The 21719-nt window shown below is 44.8% G+C and overlaps 1 protein-coding gene across 5 annotated transcripts in view; it reads left to right on the top strand.

The window, feature by feature from the left end:
- CLIP1 (CAP-Gly domain containing linker protein 1) overlaps positions 1 to 21719 on the top strand; it is a 65713-nt gene that overhangs the window by 41882 nt on the left and 2112 nt on the right. For 4 of the 5 annotated variants that reach the window (XM_062009640.1, XM_062009642.1, XM_062009639.1 and 1 more), the window contains 10 exons: positions 255 to 411; positions 1052 to 1217; positions 1303 to 1518; positions 5990 to 6127; positions 7801 to 7907; positions 11259 to 11379; positions 15182 to 15234; positions 20210 to 20327; positions 20606 to 20762; positions 21451 to 21500. In XM_062009640.1, the coding sequence (XP_061865624.1) occupies positions 255 to 411; positions 1052 to 1217; positions 1303 to 1518; positions 5990 to 6127; positions 7801 to 7907; positions 11259 to 11379; positions 15182 to 15234; positions 20210 to 20327; positions 20606 to 20762; positions 21451 to 21500 (1283 nt within the window). Of the gene's footprint in view, positions 1 to 254; positions 412 to 1051; positions 1218 to 1302; positions 1519 to 2520; positions 4807 to 5989; positions 6128 to 7800; positions 7908 to 11258; positions 11380 to 15181; positions 15235 to 20209; positions 20328 to 20605; positions 20763 to 21450; positions 21501 to 21719 lie in introns of all 5 variants that reach the window. The other variant, XM_062009643.1, reaches the window with a different exon arrangement.

Below are 21719 nucleotides of genomic sequence, written 5' to 3'. Positions count from 1 at the left end.
CTCTATACCCACTGCTCATGGCCTGAAGTGAATCACTTCTGAAACAAAGATTTCTTCACTGGTTGCTATTTCTGAAAAGTTCTTAACCTTTTGCTGCAGTTAACAGTTCAAAGCTCAAACAGCCATCATTTTTAGTTGTACAGGGGTGACTGGCAAGGTCTGAGTAGCATCACAGTTGCTCTGTTTATCGTTTTCTAGCTAGTCTCTGCATGTCCCTTCTCTTAAATTTACTCAACAACCTTTGTCTTGCTCAGTGATGGAGAAGAAACTGAAGGAGCGAGAAGAGAGAGAACAACAACTGACTGAAGCAAAAGCCAAACTTGAAAATGATATTGCAGAAATCATGAAATCTTCAGGGGACAGCTCTGCCCAGCTTACAAAAATGAACGACGAGCTGCGGTTAAAAGAAAGGTATCCCCTCACTGTCAGAGCACTTCCACCTTCATTCTCTACTCCTGCACTCCCCAGCTTCTCCTTTTATCTTTTTGGAAATAGCTGAACAAGATGCTCCTGAGTGTCACATTGATGTGACAAGTGAAGTTACTCCATCAACCTAAATTAATCCAATCCTCAGAGTGATCTGAAGAGCATCTAACATTTAGAGTTCTCAAGTTCTTACACAAGATGCTTCTCCTGGCTCCCAGCAAACCACCTTTTTAACAATCCAGAATGTTTGGTGATTGTGCTTCTGAAGTATTTGGTTGCCTGATAAGCTTGGTTGATGTGGATATGGAAAAGACTTGAGTCACACTTTCGTCTAACAAGAGAAAATGTGTTTTGTTTCAAATCCAAATTGTACGTGGAATAGTTGTCACAAAACCTCAGACTGGGGGCAAAGTGACTGGCAGATGTGTTGCTCTGCACATGAGCAGATGCTTCATCCCTCTCATGTGTGTTTGATTTAGCACAGCATTCTCTATATGTTAAATAATGAAATCTCTTTCTGAATGCTTGGACAGAATATAGAACTTGAGCAGAGTTTAGAGCTTTTCATCTCTGTGCTTGTTCTGCTGTCAGCAAAAAGCAATGTTCTTGTATTCGGTCTTTTTAGGCAGTTGGAGCAAATACAGCTTGAGCTTACAAAAGCAAATGAAAAGGCTGTTGAGCTTCAGAAAAATGTGGAGCAGACAACACAGAAAGCTGAGCTGAGTCAGCAAGAAACTCTCAAGATGCATCAAGCAGAACTGAAAAATATGCAGGATCAACTACTGGGCATGGTAAGGACTGTTAAAAGCCGGGTAACTGTGCAGTGTTGTACTGCTGCTGCTTTAACTCTGTTTCAATTGGTTTATCTTCTGTCAGAAAAAGCAGATCGAGACTGGCCAAAATGAGTATAAGGATCTTCAGGCAAAGTATGAAAAGGAAACTTCTGAGATGATCACTAAACATGATGCAGACATCAAAGGCTTCAAGCAGAACTTGCTGGATGCAGAAGCAGCGCTGAAAACGGCACAGAAGAAGAATGAGGAGTTAGAAGCACAGGCTGAGGAGCTGAAAAAGGAAGCAGAACAGGCCAAAGTATGTACACTTAGTTACTCTGCAAGCTGTGTAAAGTTTAAATCTTTCTGCTTCAGTGCCTTACTGGGGATTTTTTTTGCTTGGCTTCACTAAGATTTTTGCAGTGTTTCCTTCCTGAACTCTTCCAGGGTAGATGAGTTAGGGAAGAGAGGCACACACAGCTAGCTGGTGCTCTCTGGATTACACCAGAAACCATGAAATACAGGTCTTTGGCTTTAACATAAATATTCATAAGATCTCTAGCTCAGCACAGTCACTTGGAGCCAAATGTTATTCCCTGGTTTTTAAATACATGAATTTTCAAATCTGTTGTGAACTACTTCATTTGAAGTGCTGGACACTGGGAATGTTGTCCTGTAGTTGCACATAATATGGGAACATACTGTTTGGTGTGTAGCTTGACTTCAGCAACTTGGGTTTTCTCCTATTCCTTCAATGTTATTGCTTGCTTCCATCCCTTATTAGTTATTTGCTGGAATCTTTGGTTTGTGCTTTAGCAAAATACTTAGTGTATGAATTGGCACACAGGTTAACTGTGAATACACCACTGGTGTGGTGGTTTGAATTAAACAGGTTTAACAGTGTATTTTGGTCAGAATCACAAAGAGAATTATCTGTAGAATGTGAGTTTGAGATCTGGAAGTCAGGGTCTGATATAACTCCCTGCATTTTGTTTCACTGAAGTTCTCATGAAGCAATTGACATTCAGAAAATTTGTTGAGAGTTGTTTTAGAACCAAGATCAAACCTCGTACGAAGGAACCTTCAAACAGTGGTTGTTTCTTTTATTCCTTAACCACTGCAAAGTGTTCTTGTGGATGGTGGGTGTTTTGTAATGAAATATCAGAGTGGCTGTCTCCAGTTGGCACAGGGACTGTGTGTCAGTCTATACACTGTTTTAAAACTGAGATGACAATAGGTCTGTTTGCCCTGAAACCACATTTCTCATTTGTCTGCTTGTCTCCATTTTTGTTTTCCCTTCTCCCTGCCTTTATTTCTTTAGTCCTTAAGCTCTGTGTTAGCATCAGCCAGAAAAGAAATTGAACTAATGTCAGACAAGATGAGGGATTTGATATCAGAAAAAGAGACTTTGGCACAGGAGGGGAATGCTTTAAAAATAGAGAGAGGTTCCCTGTTATCAAAGCTTCTAGAATTGGAATCAAAGGTTTCATTAATGCAACGAGACCAAGAAGAACTTCAGACAAGAAATGAAGAACTTAATTCAGAAAACAAAATAATCCTTAAGCAGAAGGAAGAAGCTGAAGCCAAAAGCCAGCAGGAAAGCACAGAAAAAGTGGCACTGATTTCAGAGCAAAGCAAATTACTCTCTGAAAGGGAGGCAGCACAGGCAGACCTCCTGAAGCTGGTTCAAGAAAATGATGCTCTGCGGTCCTCAGAGTCAGCCTTGCTCCAGGAGCTGAAAGAACTTCAAGCCAACAAAGATGCCATGGATGTGATGTGTCAGAAGCACAGCATGGAAAGGAAAGAGCTGGAGAATTACCAGAAGAAACTTTTGGAAGAGAAAGATGCAGCTGTTAAAGACAAAGATAATGTTATTCAGAAGCTGGAACGTTCTTGTGAGGCCTTGGCCAGAGAACAGAGAGAGCTGCTGCAAGAAGTGGCAACTCTGACTGCAGAGAGAGACTCGGCCCTAGGTGAACACACAGATCTTACCAATGCTCATATAGCCTTAAAGAATGAAGTGAACAGTCTGTTGCAGACAAAGCAGAGCCTGCAGTCTGAGAAGGAGATGCTCCTCAAAAGCCTGGAAGAGCTGCGTGGGAGTTTAGACAATGCAGTCAGTGAGAGCCAAGCACTGAAAGTGAGGACGGAAGAGATGCAAACACGGCTGGAGGCTGAGCAGGAACAGCTTAAAACAGCAGTGAAGGACAATATGGAGTTGAAGGATTCCCTTGCTAGTCTCTCTCTGCTTCTGGAGGAAACGAAGGCCTCGAGAGATAGGTCCAGTTCTGAGTGTATTCAGTTACTTCAAGAGAAAGAGGCTCTTTCTTCATCGGAGCAAAGGCTTCTGGCTGAGAGGGAGCAACTTTTAAAGGACAAGAAGGTGATTAGTGAGCAGCTTGCTAAGGCCACAGAGGATGCTCAGGTTGCTGAGAGTGTCCTTAGTGAGACAATTAACAAACTGAACCTAGAAAAGGAATCTATTTGTCAGAAGTCCTTGCAATTTGAAAAGCACAATGAAGCTCTTCTCCAAGAGAAGAGTGAATTGGAGAAAAAGTACTTGGAGCTTCTCAATGAAAACAAGGCTGCTGCAAATGCACTTTCTGATATGAGGAGAGAACATGAACAGGACATCTCAGCCAAGACAGCTCTGGCCCAAGAGAACACAATGCTCCAAGATTCCATTGGAGCCCTCAAGGAAGAACTAAGTAAGAAGGCTCTAGAAAATGAAGAGCTAATAGCCTTTAAATGTGACCTTTCAGATCTTCTGAAAGAGGCCCAGGATGCCACAAGAGCGTTAGAAAGTGAACTGGCTGCAGTATCACAGGCTGAGCAGGTCCTGTCATCTTCATTCAAGGCCTGTTCCTCTGACAGGGAAATGCTGACCAGAGAGAGGGATCAATTGCAAGAGAAGTGTCAGAAGTTAAGTGGAGAGGTTGAAATGATGGAAGAAAATATAACCATAGAAAAGGAAGCTAGAAAACACGAGCAGGAGTCATTTATGATGGAACGTGCAGAGCTTCAAAGCAACATCAGCTGCTTAGAGAAGGAGATAGAAGAACTGAGAGAGAAAAATAAAGGATTTCAGACTGAGAAAGAACTTCTAGTTCAGGAGAAAGAAAAATCTAAAACTAAGCTGATGGAAACAATGAAGGAAAGAGAAGCTGTCCGTGCAGAGTTAGAGCAGCTTGCTTCCAGTAGCCAGCAACTGCAGAGGGACTTTGTTTCTTCAGCTACATGGACAGCAGAGCCCCAGGATGTGCACAGCTGTGTCTCTGAGAGGCCAGATGCTCCTCAACCCAAGCAGGAGGTGATGGAGGAGGAGAGGATAAAATTACCTCGGGAAAATGACGGGCTGCTTGCTGAACAGGAGAGTCTGGCCATCATCAAGGAAGAAATACGAAAAGCAAGGGAGAAGTTCTCCAAGGATTATGATAAACTGCACGAGGAAGTAGCCCTTTTACAACAAACTAATAGTGACCTCTCAGGCAAATTGCTGGTGTCTCAGGGCAAAAATCAGACGCTGCAGGAGGAGATGAACAATCTGGCTTTGAAACTAAAAGAAATTGAGACTCTCCAGGCCCAAACAGTAGCTCAAAAGATTGAGGTATCGAAACACGTAGTTAAACAGTCAAGTATGGTTATACTAACACTGAGCACTAACCCAATGGCTTCCTCTGCACTTCGTTGCACAATCAGCACTTCAGCTCATTGTGAACAGGCTGAAATTGTTGTCTCCCTCAATATATTACTCTGGGGTTTTTCCAGTTGTAACAGTGTGATAGACACTTCCATCTGTAAAAACATCTTTCAGTATACACCCAACGTTGTTGCTGAATGCTGCAAGAAAACAACAGACACTGTGAATAAAAGGAAGCTGTGTTTCCTGAGTGTGGTAGGAGGAACTGAGGAGCTCCTGTTGAAGCAACTCTGCAGCTTACAAGCTAGAGCAGGGATAAGGTTATAGAGCAGATCTTTGTGCAATTTCAAGGTCAATTACAACAAACATACAAATCTGAGTTGCTCAAAAAAATAGAAACTAATGTCCTGCTCCTGTAAGTGCAAGTGAATAAAAAGCAGCTTAAGAGAACCATCTGGCTTTGCACTTGAGGACTTGATCTGTTAAAGACAATGACAACTCTGGTGTTCTTTTTATTCACAGAAGTGTTTTGTATTCACCACCAACACATTCTGTAAAGCAGTTTGGATTTCAGTTCGTGTGACATGAAGCCTTTAAAATCACTTTGAATAACCAATTGGAATAGAAATCCTACAGCAATGTGCTATGCCTGCCTAGGTCTTGGAATAGTCTTGTTAAGTGTTTCCTTTTCTGGGGGCATAATGAACAACACTGAAGTAATTGGCTTTACCTCTGATTTTTCATTCTTCTTCAAATCTTTAACAGCTTTTTATTATTCCACATTTTCTGGGAATAGAAGAGTGTTGGAGGTGAATATTTATTGAACTACTACTGTCTGAAGTGGTTGGAAATCTAAGGGCAATCACAGTGGTGGTAATTAGAAATCCAGGGGTTGAAAATGAAGAGATCCAAGCATGGGGTTATGATCTGTTTCTGCATGGAACTGAATCTCCTCATGTCCATCTATTTTTATACTTTATGCAGCTTCAAAATGCAAATATTCCCAGTTGAAGCCTTTGCTTCATTGGAAAGCAGCTGGCAAAGCCTGGAGCTCTGCATAAAGTATGGTGGCTCACCTTTTGCTTGCAGAGGTCCCTTTGGTAACACTTTGGTTTTTTCTCCCCACCCTCACCACACCCTTTATATGTAGGCTGCCAAAATGGCTGAAGATGTTTTCCAGACTGTGGAGAAGGTGACCAAAGAGAAGGATGCCATTCACAAAGAAAAGATTGAAACTTTGGCCTCTTTGGAGAGCTCCAGACAGACAAATGAGAAGCTGCAGAATGAAGTAATTACATTTCAGTGCTTTTCTGTGAAAGGTTTTGCCTTGTTTGTAAGGAACAGCTTTTGAATTGCAGAGACTTGGGTTGGGCAAGAAGGGGTTCTGGCATTTTCCCACCACAGTACTCAGCTGTGGCTGGCTTGTGAAAACTTGCTGGATGAGTGCATATTGATGGAAAATCTGGGTGCTTTTTCTAGCCACAGGACATGTTCTTTTGTATTTTGCATGTGGTTTCAAATACATTCAGAGCATATAAGGTCATGTCCCTTAAATATTGATGCAGCAAGGGGAAAACACCCAACCTATGGAACAGGAGTTCTGGATGCTACAGCCAGTAGCTTTTGCAGCTCAGAATCAAGAGGCATGGGCTTGACTTGAGGCTTAATCAGTTTTGCTGTACAGCTTTGGGGAAGGTGTGGAGATATGACCAGTGGTGGCAAGTGTGGGGAGCAGCTTCACACTCTGAAGTGCTGCACAGCTCAGAGTGCCAGCACTCCTGCCCCACAGAGGTTACCATTCCCTTTGTCACCTGTAATGCACTGTACATCATCCCCTTTGTGATCTTGACATGTCACCTTATCATTTCTTGTTTTCCCCACTTCCTATTGATCAGACCTGTGCTCTGACAGGGCACAGATTCTCCTCAGCTGTGCACTGTACAAATACATGGGCACAACTGTCCCTGGGATCTTCACAGTCCAGCCTGTAGAGCAGTGTCTCCAGGGACATGTTCTCAGTCTGTGTCCTCCTACCACTGTGTGATGCTTCAGGCTTGAAAGAAGGGAACAATGTCCTCACTAATCTCTGTCTAAACCTTAACTGGTGACTTTTCTGCAGATCTTAAGCACCCTGTGGCCTCTTTGATGGCTCTTTCATCTTTTGCAGCTCCCATAATACCAGGTAGTGAACAGCTGGGCCAATCTAAATGCCACAGCTTGTGCTGCAACAGGAATGATTTCCAAGGAGGCCTGATGACTCCAGAATTAAAAGCAGTGACGTCAGTAATGTCAGGGCTTCCCTCTCTGGATTAAAACAATAAATCCACAGGGTCCTGTAATGCCATGAGAATGGTGGAAGATAATCTCTTATGTAATAGAATGTGTCCCTGAACGTGAACAAATGAGGCTGGCCAGCTTGCCACGTTGATGTGGTAGATGCAGGCTCAGCAAACAGATGTACAGTGTTTGTCCTGTGCAAGAAGATCTCTGAAAGGAATTCAGTTTCTTATGGGTGCAAGCCCCACATTCAACCTCCTGTTGCTCAGATATTAAGGTATGGGAAAGCAGAACTTTTTATTAGAGGAATAAAGCTGAAGAAAGCAGCTGATTGTAAAATAAGCACTTCAGGATTTATTTACAGTTTGATGTTTCTTTTCAAGTGCTGTAAGTTGTGTGAGGATTGAAATGGAGGCACTTTGGAGCTTTTCCTTTGCTCTCAGGGTCTGTGCATCAGGTTACTGTCAGCTGCTCTTCAGTGGACTTGGAATTCTTTGTGCTGCTCAGCTTGAACGCTGAGAGGCTAGTAACAGTTTTTGTTAGACAAATGCTCCTCAGTACAGAGAGACTGAATTAATTTAAGGGCTAAAGATGACAAGGTGGAACAGAATGTCTTCTCTGAGTGCTATATCTAAGAACTGTGTAGTTTAATTAGTGTGACAAGGGTTTTTTTTCCTTTTGAAGTTGGACATGCTTAAACAAAACAATCTGAGAAATGAAGAGGAACTCAATAAATCAAAAGAGCTTCTGAATCTGGAGAACAAGAAAGTGGAAGAACTTAGAAAAGAATTGTAAGTATTTCAATGTTACATCTGTTAAAGCATTGCTGTGTACTTGCCTTCCATTTGAAAGTAAATGTCTTTTAGTATCTGTCCAGGATCCTCACTTTATAAAGCAGGTATTAGGTCAAAATGAAATATTAGTTGGAGATGCATAAAATCTGAAATGAGAATGTTGCTCCTGGTTTGCTGAAGGATGTTGAAGCAAATCCTTTCCCCTGAGCACTGTTTGCAGTGGTTTGTTGGAGGAGGTGTGGAGCTCTGCCACCTGAGGGCACTGAGGTGTTTTAAAAGCTTTGGCATAAAGAAGTTCTGTTTCGATTTCTTTACAAGTAGAGTGCAGCGTTAAGTGGTTTTAGGTGACTTTCTCCACAGAACATCTGGTGCTGCATTTATTTTTCACTGATGGCTTTGATGAGTTTATTCCCATTGCCTCACTCTGCATTTCTGTTCCAACTGGTACAATGCAAATGCTACATACAGTGTGTAAAGCTGGAGTTAATTGCTTATTGTTTGAGAAACTACCTCTTATGTACCACAAGCTCATCATGTGTAACATCATGCAAATCAAATTGACTGCAAAGTGTCAGACAAAATCGTTTCCCCAGTGGAATCTGGTTGTATCAGAGCTTTTAGTGTGCCACCATGAATAAAAATCCTGATTACTGCAACCCTGCAGTAGCCACACGTCCCCCACCTTTCAGAGGTGCAGTGCATGACATCAAGGATCTCTGTTCCCACCTGTACTCTGAGAAGAGTATCTTGACTCATGGAATGAGAGCTGAGAGCAGCTTTGGCTGATTGTTATTCCTGTTAGTTTCAGCAGTCGTTTCATGCCAGTTCTGAACCAAGGTGAAGACAGGGCACGAAGGAAATCACACAGAGTCAATGCTCAGTTTCTGTATGACTGGCAGGTTTTGTTGCTTGCTTTTCAAACCCTGTGTGCTGTACAGACAGCAGCCTCCTTTGAGGAAGGATGTTATTCAGTGAGCAATTCCTGCTGCCTTTGTGCTCAGAGAATCACAGAATGGTAGGGGTTGGAAGGGACTTTTAGAGATCATCCAGTCCAACCCCCTGCAGAAGTAGGTTCACCTAGATCATGGGAAAGGACAAGGCAAAATCATGATTTCCAGACAAGTTGCTCTAATGCTGGAACAGCAAAGGGCTGGCAGACTCTGGTTTCATGGGAAAACAAAACATGTTAGGCTGTAATTTGTCAGGCAGAGGTTATTTATAGAGGAGAGATCCTTGAAAACCTTCAGCACTGAAAGGTGTTCCATGATCCTGATCACTTTGTTGTTTGGAGTTGTTGTTCTTGAGGTTAACCTTAGCCGTATATTGCTGCATGTGGTCTCTGGTCATCAGTGGTATGAGACACTGTGGCCAGGTGGAAGCTTGTTGAGTTGATTTTTAATTGATCTTTGTTGTCACAATTATTTTGTGTGTTGCTCTCTTTTAATTAGAGTAAAGAATTACCTTGATAAGAGGCATTTCTTGATCAGCAGCAACGTGGGTAGAGAATACACCATTGAGAGGTCAGCTGGTGGAGGCAGCTTGTCTTTGCCCCTCAGCTCTCCTTTGCAGTTTTGCTGTGATAGGAGGGAGGTGGTGCTGCTTCTAGAGCAGTGCCTTTTGGAAGTGGGAGAGTGTTGCAGGGACATTGGTGTCTTTGTAAAAGAGCCTTCCCTGTAAAACGCCTTCCCTGTAAAACTGGGATGAAGAAGAGCAGCAATACTGTCTGGAAGTTGGGTATTCACACTGCTGAGGACACTGGCAGCTCTCAGGTTCCTGGGCACTAAACACAGGGAGGGAGCATTTCACAGTTTGAGCCTGGTGTTTTCTGTGCTGCTTTTTACAATGCCCTGAATCTTGTGCTTTAATGCTGAAAGCAAAAAGAGGAGAACTGGTTAGTGCTGCAGTTCAGCAAACAATCAGGGTTAAAAATAGGTATGTTCCTGCATCAGCAAGTAGCTGCATCCCACGGTCGTTTGAGTCGGTGTGCAGTGATGTGAGCTGACTGTTTCATCCAGTCTAGGAGGGTGGGACTGGAAGCTGGTCAAGGTAAGACCAGACAGAAGAAATGGTTGGAAAATGCAAGTGCTGTTATGTGCTGAATTGAAGAAAAATGAATCAGTCTTCCATGTGTTTCAATGTGCCCAGCAACAGACCCTAGAGCTTTTCTATTTTGAAGTGCTTGAAGTTTCTGGCTTCAGGGGCTCTTCAACCTCCCACGGTCATGAAAGTACTTCTGATATTCCAGGCAGGGCTGAACTCTGTGATATTGGCCCAGAGGAGCTCTGAGATGGTTTCTTATGAAAACAAAACAGTCATACATGTACTGGTTGGTGAAATGAAGCTGTTCAGTGACTAAGGCTTCTCTCAGTTCTATAAGACACTGTCAGACCTTACAGAGGCTTGTTGGTCAGTTGTGTTACAGGCAGGCAAAACATCTTTTTCAAGAATTTGTTGAAAATAAACTTCCTTTAAGGCAACTTCAGACATTAGTAGCAACACAGGCTCATTAGATGGGATGTAAGGAAGCTGCTGGTCCCTGCAAGGGTGGTGAAGCCCAGAGAGTCTGTGGCTGCCCCATCCCTGGAAGTGTTCAAGGGCAGGTTGGATGGGGCTGGGAGCAGCTGGGCTGGTGGAAGGTGTCTCTGCCCATGGCAGGGGGTCACACTCATTGAGCTTTCAGGTCCCTTCCAACCAGAACCAGTCTGTGACTCTCTGACAATGAAACCTGCAAATACTTTTCCTTTTTTCTTCAGTTTTTGTTTTGTCTTATTTTCAGTTTTCTGACAATCAAATAATGGGATAGATCAGATACTTCAGATACTTTCCTCTTGTACCTCCTGTGGTCTCACCCACTCTGGTACATTTTGGCTGTCAGACCTTGCAGGGAGCAGCTAAATAAGTGCAGCTGTGCAAACCTTTTTGATTTTGCCTTCTTTTTTGTCTTCTTTTTCTCCCCTGCCCCCTGCCAAGCAATTCTTGTGTTTTACCTCTGGCTGCAAAGTCCACTTCTGAGCAAGTCTCAGCTATAAACCTCACCAAGGCTTTGCTCAAGCCCTGCCCTGTATTTCTGAGCCCAGGCATTTGCCAGCACGCGCAGCCAGCAGCCTGAGCTTCCCTTCCATCCCACTGAGTATCTCATAGAGGAAAAGGAGTTCTGTGCTGCTGCTGCCGCTCTCCAGGGTGAAACCTCTCCCTGTGCATCCCAGGTATAGCCCGTCACCGTTCCTATGGATCCCCTCAGACACGTGACCTGGGTGTATTTTTCCGAGCTGTGGAGCTGCATCTCTCCCCCAGTTTTCTGCCGCCGCTCTGGTTCCCATGGTAACGATGCACTCTCTGTCCTCGCAGCGAAGCGCTGAAGCTGGCAGCAGCTCAGAAGTCCCAGCAGCTCGAAGCTTTGCGAGAGGAGAACGTGAAACTTGCCGAGGAGCTGGGCAGGAGCAGGGACGAAGTGACGAGTCATCAGAAGGTAGAGTGGCTGGTGGCTGGCGGGAGCCGTGGCGCAAGGGCTGCGCGCGCTGTGCCCGCGGGCGCCGGGGTGACATGGCGCTGCATGTCTGGGGTTGAAAGAGGAGTTTGTTCTGGGAGCCACCTGCACTGGGAGGTTGCAGGATAGCAGAAGGTTATGTAACCTGTGAGGGACACTTGGGAGGCTCAGGAATGAGCAAAGATGAAATATGCTTTAGCCAAATGTCTCGGCAGACACTTGCTGTTTCTGCCGGGAGTGATTGTGTTACACAACTCTGGAGAATCTCCATCTACAAAGTACTAAGGAAATCTGGCTGTTAAATCCTGCTTATTCCTGCTCTCCCTTCCCACTAAATACATGGTTTTTGAATAGATGATTGAGGATGTATTTCAGGAGAGGTTTAAAACTGCTGGCTTGGGCGCTGTCTCTAAAAGCTCTGTGCACGTGTGTACTCGCTAAAACTTCATCCTGTGTGTGTGCACGAGCAGTGCTGCAGCCAGGCAGTGGGTGCTGGAGGGCTGCAGTTGATGGAACATCTTTTTCATAGGAGAAAAAGACATTCTCTTATACTTTTTTACTATTGCCTTTGAACATGTTGTTGGGATCTGAAAGCATGGGCTGAGCTACACAGCTTATGGCACTGGTACTTGCCAGAAGAGGAATTACAGCTGTCAAATGTGGTGGGTTTGGTTCTGGTGGAGCAGTTCTGGTGCCAGTCACACCATGAAGGCATCTTTGGAAGATCTTTTCCACAAGCAGGAACATAGAAGGTGTGGGTTTGTTGCCCTCTGAGGTGGCACTTGTGCAGAAGAGGGCTGTGCCTGCTGTCCATGCCAGTGGAGCAGATCTCTTCCATCCTGCCACAAAGCCTAATGCTTTCAGAGCCAAGAGGCTGATTGTTCCCAAGGATCTTGTTTGGAACGGCTGAGGATGGGTGACCACAGATCTGGCCAGTATCTAAACCCTTTTGGCTGCTGACAGGAGTAATGCACGAGCTGCTTCATCCTAAAGAGCCTTTGGAGATTGAACAAGAGTCCCAGACGTGTGGGCTCAGCCACTGACTCATGCTGCATCTCAGTAGTGGTGTGGTAAGAGAACACTGTCATCCTGAGCAGCCAGTGCAAGCTCTGCTCCCCACTCCCACAGGCTTGCTTAAATTACTTCAGAATCTTTGAAGCAACCTGTCACTTTCAGAAAGAGTTGTAATTTGAAAAGGATTCAGCAGCACTGGTCAAATCTTTCTGCCTGTTGTCTGTAGCCAGAGTTGATACACAGACGGTCCCCAAGGGAAGGGACCCGTTGGCCCATGAGGTTTGAAGCCACTGTGGTCACTGCAGTCTCAGTCCTGCTTGTTTCCAGGTGACCTTGTGAAGGTCCTGCTGGCGTTCCTGCCACATGGATCTGTCAGCAGGGATCCTCCTCTCATTGCCAGGATAGAAAACTGCAGTCTTTGAAGTGCAGGGATTAGTCAGTCATCTTGCAAACTGGAGTATCCTCAGTTCACTTGCACCATAGCCCTTTCTGCCTGTGAGTAGACAACTCCAGCATCAAAGATCTGGAGATCTGCTGGGGCTTCTGTTTGCCTTCTGCAGCCTTTGCTGTTGCATGATGTCCTCTTCTGCAAGGAAGATGGTGTAATTCTGGAAATGTGGGAATGCCATCTGTTGCATTTTCTAAACATACTATTTGAGCTGTGGTGGCTTCAGATCTAGTGAACTGTGACCTAAAAGGCTGGAAGAGGCATTTGGTATTCCAGGGAGCTCTGTCACAGCAAAGGGAACAAAGGCAAAATGGTATCACTCAGACTGCAGGTTTCCTCCTGAGAGTCACCCAGCTGAGTGCAACTCTTCTCACTTCAGTGTTATTCAGCTCTCCTTGGTGAAGTGTGTGCTCCACCTGCCTCGCCTCTCAGTTTCCTCATTGCTCCTAAAAATCCATCCCTGGCCTGTCTTCAGCCTGTGAAGTGCCAGCCATCATTGTTGGTCAGGAAACCTGCTGTTACCCCAAGGAGCAGGGCTGTTACCACATTCCCTTTGGATCTTACTCAACCTAAACTTACAGTCCCCTTGTTCTACCTTTGGCTCTGTTGGATTCTCTCAATGAAATGGCAAGAAGAGCAGCCAGCCTCGAGGATTCTCCCACAGACAACCTGGCTGGCACAGGCTGGGGGATCCCCACCGCCACGTCCACATCACTGTGTTTAGCACCAGGCTCAGTGTGCTGTGGGCTTCCTTGGCTCAGGCTGCCTGTGGGGAGTGGGAAAAGGTTACCATGAAGAACTGCTCGATTTGATTCTTAGAGCAAGTGCCTGTGGTGGCCCTGGGGAGGTTTAACACAGGGCAGGGCTGCTCGTGGAGCTGTTTCATGCAGTGGACAGTAGGGAGGCAGGTACAGAATGTGGCAGTGCTTCAGCCTGGGTGAGTTCCTATGTGTGTGTGCTTATGAAAATGCAGCCCAAAAGGCAGCACATATGTGTGAAGTATTTTGGGCAGTTGCTATGGTAACTGTATAAATTCCCTAAGTGTGTTAGTCCATTGGGTTAGTGAATCTGTGGCTACATGTGACACACTTTGCAAAATTAATGAATACTCTCTCATGAATGATTTATCCTGACATCTAAAGGTTAAAGTGTCTTATGCTAAAGATGCTGAGGGGTGCTTTTCCATATTGATCCATACATAATTAGCTGTTTGTAATTAAAGGTTCACATTTGGATAGATACTGTGCTCAGGGAATTGTTTTGGCTTCACATTCGCTCTGGTGGGGTTTTGGAAGCCTCACACTTGCATTTTCACTTCATTGGAAACAAAGTGTAGAAATATCTCCTAACCCAGCTGGTCCAGCTTTTGTTAAAGGTAAAAAATACATCTCCCCTCCTACCACAAAGCTGCTTGAGGCTTGAGCATGACTCGATGCAGCTGCAAAGGGGTTTGGAAGCTCTAAAGCTCTGAGGTTTCCATTATATTCTTGCTAACCTTGAGGATGAACTGGAAGCTTGGGAAATCTAAACAGAGATGGTGTTAAAGTCAAGGCACAGGTAGTTGCTGCTGTAAGCAGTTCTGCAGGGCAGTAATTGCTGACTTGGCCATTGAGTAAGAGGGAAGGGGGAGGAAAATAATGAATTGGCCTGAAAATACTTAATTCCTTAACCTCAGCAGTTCAGTTCCCCCAGTTTCTGTGGTGAGGCTTTACAGTTTTGGTGTTGTACAAACTACAGTTGGTTGTCCTGGTTTGCTTTTCCCAGCCCCCTGTGTGCTTCTCAGTTCGGAGCCCCAGAACCTGCAGCAACAGCATTTTCAGTGGAAGGCTTTACTGGTTGTAAGGGCTTAAGGTGCTGAGTTACCAGTAACAAACACCAGACCAACAGCTTTAGGGATCAATAATTTATCCCTAAATAGCAGCACAGGAACAAAAACAGATCAGCAGCAAAATTATCCAGGGCAGAATAGCAGCAAGTCCAGTTGTTCACCAGTACTGGGCTAAAGTGAATAGCCAGGGCACAGAGGCTCAGGGCTCTCCTGGCTGTGCACAGGACCCAGAAATGTTGTAGGTGGCAATATCAGCCTCACAGGACCTGGAGATTCTGTACAAAGCTTTACCAGTCCCTTGCAAGATCTGGTCACTGACCAATTTGTGTTTGTGTGCCCGTGCTGTCCTAGTAGGAAGTCAATTACTGGGAGGATTTTTGGGCTCTGTAGCCTGTCCTGTGCTTGTTTTGTGATGATAATGATGCCCTGATGTATTTTACTAAGGAAACAATCCTTAGTGTATTAACTGTAGCCTTTCTGTATTTGTGTTTTAGCTGGAAGAGGAAAGATCAGTACTCAATAACCAGTTATTAGAGATGAAAAAGAGGTAAGTTGGGTTTTTCTGCTGCATGTTGAACTGTAGAGTCCTGCAGAAAATGTGATACAAAAGGACTGCAAAGAAAGTGGCTCTTTCCTGTTGTACCGTTAGTAGGAAATGCTGAGGTTGTTGGATTACAGTTGGTGTCTTCCACGTTTGCTTTATTAAAAGTGAGAAGGAAACATAACTGTTGATGTGAGCAGCAGTATTAGCCATTTCCTCCTCAGTTATGCACCTCTTGCATTGTAGTCCTTTTCATTGTCAGTAACCAGTTTAGTGTTTGGGTTTAGTCTGCTCTGGAGTATTGGATCCTCCCTCAGTCTGATAAAAACACACAGGTGCAGATCTGAGCCCTCCAGTTCTGAAAGGGTGATGGGAAAACACAGGGATGCTAAGGATTGTTATTAGAGGAAAAAAGAAAGCAAAGCAGCCATTCTTCAGCACTGAGAGGCTTGTTGCCATGATGTGGATGCTGGGGTCCTGCTGGCAGTGGTTATTGCAGTTCATTCAGCACTGTTCTGAAATACCAGCTTTGTCCTGGCTGATGGGGGCATCCATTTGTAAACTCAGCTGTCCCAGAAACGGTCCCAAGTTACTGAATTTCCTGCCTCTCTGCAGTATGTGCATGAAGCCGATTGGCAAAGGGCCCCAGTGCCTTCAGGGCTGTTCAAGAGCAGTTCTGTAATCCCTTGGAAGGCAGCACAGCTCCCTGAGACACTGAGTGTGTCCCAGGAAAACCAAACCAGCCCCTCTGCGATCCCCTGGATTTAGGCACAGCCTTAGCTGCTCAGCACCAGACCCCAAGCCCTCTTTTATTCCTGATGCCCTGTTGCTCGAGCTGGGCCATGCTGCATCGCTGCTGCTGTCTAAAGCTTCCTCAGAGAGCAGAAGAGTGGGATCCCTGGGATCCCTGGAGCCAGGCCTCCAGCTGTACCCAACTCTGTGACCTGCATCACTCCCATAGAATAGCACAAGGGGAAGTTGCTCTTTGAAGATGAGGTGAAAGACACAGTGTGAAATCTTCAGCTGGTGTAAAGACCGTTTGACATCCACCATAACTCGTGTGTTTACACTAACTGAGGATCACCTCCAGCAGATTTGATGTGGAGGAAGGGAGGAGAAAGGAGGATATTAGCACTGCTGACAGCTGAGGATTCTGTTTACAGCCTGTTATTTAACATGTTTTAAACCATGTCACTTCAATAGTGTAACTCCCTCTGGTAGAGGGAAGGAAGGAGGGAGTGGGGACCCAAGATTCCTGCAGTGCTTCCCAGCAGTTGTGTTTCACATTTCAAAAGACAGATTCTTTAGTAAGTTATAAAAAGAAAGGTGCATTGCTCTGTTTTTCCTTCTCCTGTTTTTCCTCTGTGTGAGCTGCCTGAAATAATGTTGATAATGACAAAATCCTTCAAGGGAATGTTGCCATTGCAACAGTGGGTTACACTGAGATGCCTGAGTTGGTGACTGGCTTAAGGACATTCCTCAACAGTGTTGAATAAACTCCAATAGAGAGGATAAAACAGGTAACAGCAACAGCCTGATGGACACAGGCTGCAGGGGGCTGGGGCTCCAAATACACCAGCAAATGCTGTTATTTGCTAATTAAAGACAAAGTGAGGCTGAATGAAGAGCAAATGAAATGAAAAAGAGTCTCCCTGGGTTCCCAGCTTCCACTGCAGCTGCTGCTGAGATGTCCTTTGGTCTGAGTGACATCTTTTTGTTTCAATGAGGTCAAATCTGTAGCAGTAGCTTTTCCTGCTTTCCTTCCACCCACAGGAATTCTCTTCCTCTGTTTTAGCAGCTCCCTCCATGGCACAGTCCAGCTGGGGGTGACAGGAGCTTGATATTTATGAGCTAAGGGGGTTCTGTGTTACTTCAGCTCGTTAGGTTCGTTGTGGGTTGTAACTGTCTGACTGTCTTTGAGCTTGCGCTACTTCTGGATACTCATCTCATTCCTCTCTCTTCCCTTTCCTACCCTTTGCTTCCTTTGCTATATCTGTGTGTCTTTAATGGTAAGACTCAAGAAAGTCTATCCACGTTACAATCAATGATTATTTCATTTTTTTAAGTAAAGTTGTTGTACATATTTTGGCTGCCTTTGTCCCTTGGTGTCTTGCTTTTGTTTTGTACAATATTCAGCTGTACATGTAGATATGTAGTAAAAAGAGAAGCCTCTATTTTTTACCAAGAGAAAACAAAAAGAAGCCCTTTGGTGCAAATGTAGTTCTTCCTTACAGTATTTTACATTTCTACTCCATGTTTCTAACGTGGTTCCTGTTATCTTGCATTTTTAAAGCTTGCCCAGTAACACTTTAAGGTATTTGCTTCATTCTTAGAATCTCTGATTTTGGTAGTAAGGGAAGAATCTGGGTCGTTTTATTTCTTTAATGTTCAAACAAAACACAAACCACCCTCTGCCATGACTGTTCACACACTGCTGGAACATGGCTTAACCTCCTCCAGAAAGTGGAGCTCTCCAATGGTGTGTGAGTGAGTAGTTGTTGATCTCTTCAGTCCCTGCTGGCTGAAAAGGAGATTCTTTGGGCTTGAATTGACAGGGAAAAAGTTGTAGTTCACCAAATCAGTTTCCCCTTTCCCTCCCCCTCCTAAAACAAACAGTTTCCCCAAGATTCTTTGTGCAAGTTCTCACTCTGTGGCTGTTCCACATTCAACATCTGCTCCTGATGTTTGCTGTCTCTCATGAATGCCCCCACAGCCGATGCTGGAGCTGAGTGTGTCAGCAGGATAAGATCTCAGCTGATGTGGGAAGTGAACTGTCACCCACACTTACCTATAAGTAAGTAGTGACAGACACCTGCAGTAGTTGTAGGTTTTCCAGTTTCAGCATTTTAAAGGGCCTCCAGCCTGGGGAGACTGCCCTGGGAAAGGTAAAAGCAATGCTACAGTGCAGGGACCTTTTTCCCCTCCTCTTGTTCTCCCTCCTCTTTTCCTCTCCTGTTTCTCTCCCCTGTGTTACAGTATTCCAGGCTCCTGTATTGAATTTACAAACGTGTTTTTACCTGCTCACAAACTGTTTGCCTTTTTCAGCCACCTCAGTGTTTGTGGTGGTTGAAAAACGTCAGATCAGTGGCAAATTACCCAACTCTGTACAGAAGGTTTATGTTTGGTCTCACTCTCTAAGATGTTTAGAGATTTGACCAAAAAGTGGGAACATTGGCTATAAAAACCAGCTCTTGAGCAGGGGGTGAGTCACTGAGGTTTCCATCTGCCCTTTAAGAGCTGCTTGTGCAGCCGGGGGCAGCCCAGGTGAGGTCTCAGGTGCAGGACAGCTTGTGAGCAGCAGTTTCCAGCTGTACTCTCTATTTCCCCAGCCTCAAGCAAGCGCTGGATTTGCAGCTGAGACTGGACAGGGCAGCTCCCTTGGAAGCAGCGTCCCCTGTGTTGGGGGCATGTTTCTTTCCACCCTGTTGCTCTCAATCCAATTCAGCAAAGCATTTAAAACCAAGGGGCAGGCTGGAGCCTGTGTGCAGTCCTGCTGCTGAGCACTTGAGGTTGCTGAGGTGTTTTTGGTGCTCTGTGAGATCCGTTCAGCGCTGTTGCCCTCTGGGGTTTTGTTAGCAGGGGATAACTGGTACTGAAAGGCAAGATTGTGCAGTCTGCAATTTGTTGTGTTCCTATTAATTCTCTCATTGTAAAAATATACCAAACCCAACTTTCTTGGTGGTTGTTTGGTAGCTGCATCAGCTTTTCTGAACCCCAGATTCTCCACTTGCTGCTTCCATTCCTTGAGTATAATCTTAACAATGAAAGAATTGTGTTAATTGTTGCTCTCATTGTTGAGTTTCCTATTGAGTCAATGAGATTTCTTGTATTTCATGGTCTGGGTATCATGGCTCTCACTAACTGCAGATATCATGGCTATGAAAACTTTTCCACTTGAACTTAACAGCCATCCCCTACCTACAGAGCGGGGTCACGCAAGGACGCCTCTGCTCTTCCTCCTGCAGCAGTCCTGACAGGGTGCAGTGTAGTTGAGTTACTTAAATCAGTACATCACTTGGTACCTTTGAAGCATTTGCTACTTTGTGCTTTTCCTGTAGTGGATACCTGTTCAAGTAGCCCAGTGGTTCCTCAGCCCACTTGGCTAGTAAGAAGAGAAGCAGCTCGCTGCGGTGGTCGTGAGACCACGATGTGGGGAATCACAGACAGTGGGAGCTCAGAGAGCTGCTGGGCACTGCCTGGGGCTCTGAAAGCAAGCTCTAGATAAGCAAACACAGATTTATTTAGTTTTTAAACAAAAGCCTTTACACTTGTGAGGAACTTTTGTGGCAACAGTCCTCACGTCGGGACAGGACAGTGACTCATCTGTGCAGCGTGGCAGGAACACTCAGCATCAGCGTGAGGATGTTGTAGCTGTGACGCCTCAAGGTGACTGTCAGGAGAGGATCTGTGGGCAGGAGTCATGTCTCCTAGTAGAGTGAAGTAAAACAGATCCCACATGGTTTTGTGCTGAAGCACTTGTTAGAGGCCCAGAATCTCTCCAAGTACGTGTTCAGGAGGTAATGATGTCACTGGGATTAGTGAGGACCAGCTGATATCTCCAGCATCATCCACGCTTTGCATGACAACTTGTTTAATGAGCTTTGCATGTGTGTTTTGTTGCTTGATAACAATTTTCAAGAAGTAACAAAACTCTGCAGTTAGGTTTTGTGGAACATTGTGCAACATGTCTGTTTATCCTGTATCTCCCCAGTCTATTAACTTGCTCCTTTAAATTCAAATGGATACGGTGATAGATCAGCAGTCTGGCATGTACTACCTAGGTAAACTTTTTGCTTTGTTTCCACAGTTGTGACACCTGAAATGTTTGTAGAGATATAAAACCTTAGTCAAGTAGAGAACTGAAATCTGCTTTTGAAGAACCACTTCTTCCAGTAGTCTAATGCTTGAAATAAAGCTCCTTTAGGCAACCACAGCAGCCTGTTCTTGAGGTGATTTCTGGTTGTATTTGGTTTTCTTCTAGAGAATCAACATTAAAAAAAGAAATTGATGAAGAGAGAGCATCCTTACAAAAATCCATCAATGTTACTAGTGCCTTGATCACACAGAAAGATGAGGAACTGGAAAAACTCAGAAATGAGGTAAATGAGGAGCAGTGGGATGATTCTTCATTTCAGATGAGGTTATGGCTGGAAGCATGTGGCTTTGTGTTCTTGCTGCTGAAGAGCTGCCTGATTCTTTTTTGTGTATTAATGTAGCAGAGTTAAGGCTTAGCACTAAGTCTATAGGTATCTGTGTCTAGTTGAGTGCCTTCCAGCATGCATTTTCAGTGGCTCTTTAGCCCTTACTCCTGGGGATGTTGCCTTGGTGCTCTGACTTTACTCTGGAAGGCCCAAGCAGTCTCAAATCATTGTTACAGATCACGGTGCTCCGTGGAGAAAATGCTTCTGCAAAAACTTTGCAGTCTGTGGTTCAGTCACTGGAGTCTGACAAACTGAAACTTGAGGAAAAGGTGAAGAACTTGGAGCAAAAACTCAAGGAAAACAACAAACAGCCTGTAACTGTAATGACCTCAGGTAAGTGAGAGAGCCTCTTCACTGCCTGGGCCTTCAGCTTTCATCTTGTCAATTCTTGCAACTGTTCACCGGGTAGTTAAAAGGAGAGTTAACTGAACCTGCTGGGAACTGGGACTCTTCCATTGAAGGGCACACACACGAGACTGGGATGAAGGAACTGACCAGCTACCCCCCCACACTGGGGCAGGAGGCAGTTTGGCAGGAGACAAACGTGCTTAAGGCACAAAACTGCATCCTGTCTGTGGTGTGGCTTCTGTGCAAGAGCTTCTCACAGGCTGATGTTGGTTTTCCTGGCTGTAGCTGCAGAGTAACACGTAGGCATCAAATCCAAAGCACCTACCTGAGCACAGGACTGGGAATCTCAGCACCACTCAGTCTGAGCTCCTTGCAGATCTGCCAACATCAACTGTCACCTACATGTGCAGCTTCTGTATTCTCCTAAGTCTTGACCATGCTCTGGAATGCAGTGCTGAAAACAAGTCCCCTGCCAAGCTGCCCCTACCCCAGAGCTTATGTTCAGTGATGAGAAAGCAATGAGAGTGTTATGGAGACTACAGACCATTGGCATTGTTATGGAGACTACAGACCATTGGCATTCTTCCTGTCTCTGATTAAACCGGGGTGTGTGTTGTAATTTAGATTACTGGATGCTTACACCTTGTTTGGTTTTGTTGCTTTTTCTTTAAAGGTGACACTGCTGCTCATCTCCTTCAAGATGAAACTGTAGAAGAGAAGCAGGTATTTGATCTGAAACACCAGGATGCTAAACCAGCAGCTGTCTAAGGCAGAGTGAAATGTTTTTCCAGAGACAGTTCCTAATTGCCTTTGGTACATCAGGACTGTAACAGGCAGATTTCTGTTGTGACAGAAATAGTGACAGAAGATGTTAAGAATCAAGTGATGGGGGATATTGGGGAAGTATTTCAGGTTCTTAGTTGCAGAACTTCACTCAGAATG

The sequence above is a fragment of the Colius striatus genome, chromosome 17 (assembly GCF_028858725.1).
Source record: "Colius striatus isolate bColStr4 chromosome 17, bColStr4.1.hap1, whole genome shotgun sequence".
In the NCBI taxonomy this organism is placed as follows: Eukaryota; Metazoa; Chordata; class Aves; order Coliiformes; family Coliidae; genus Colius; species Colius striatus.
The sequence above is the reverse complement of the archived record's forward strand: the minus strand, read 5'-3'. Positions and strand labels throughout refer to the sequence as shown.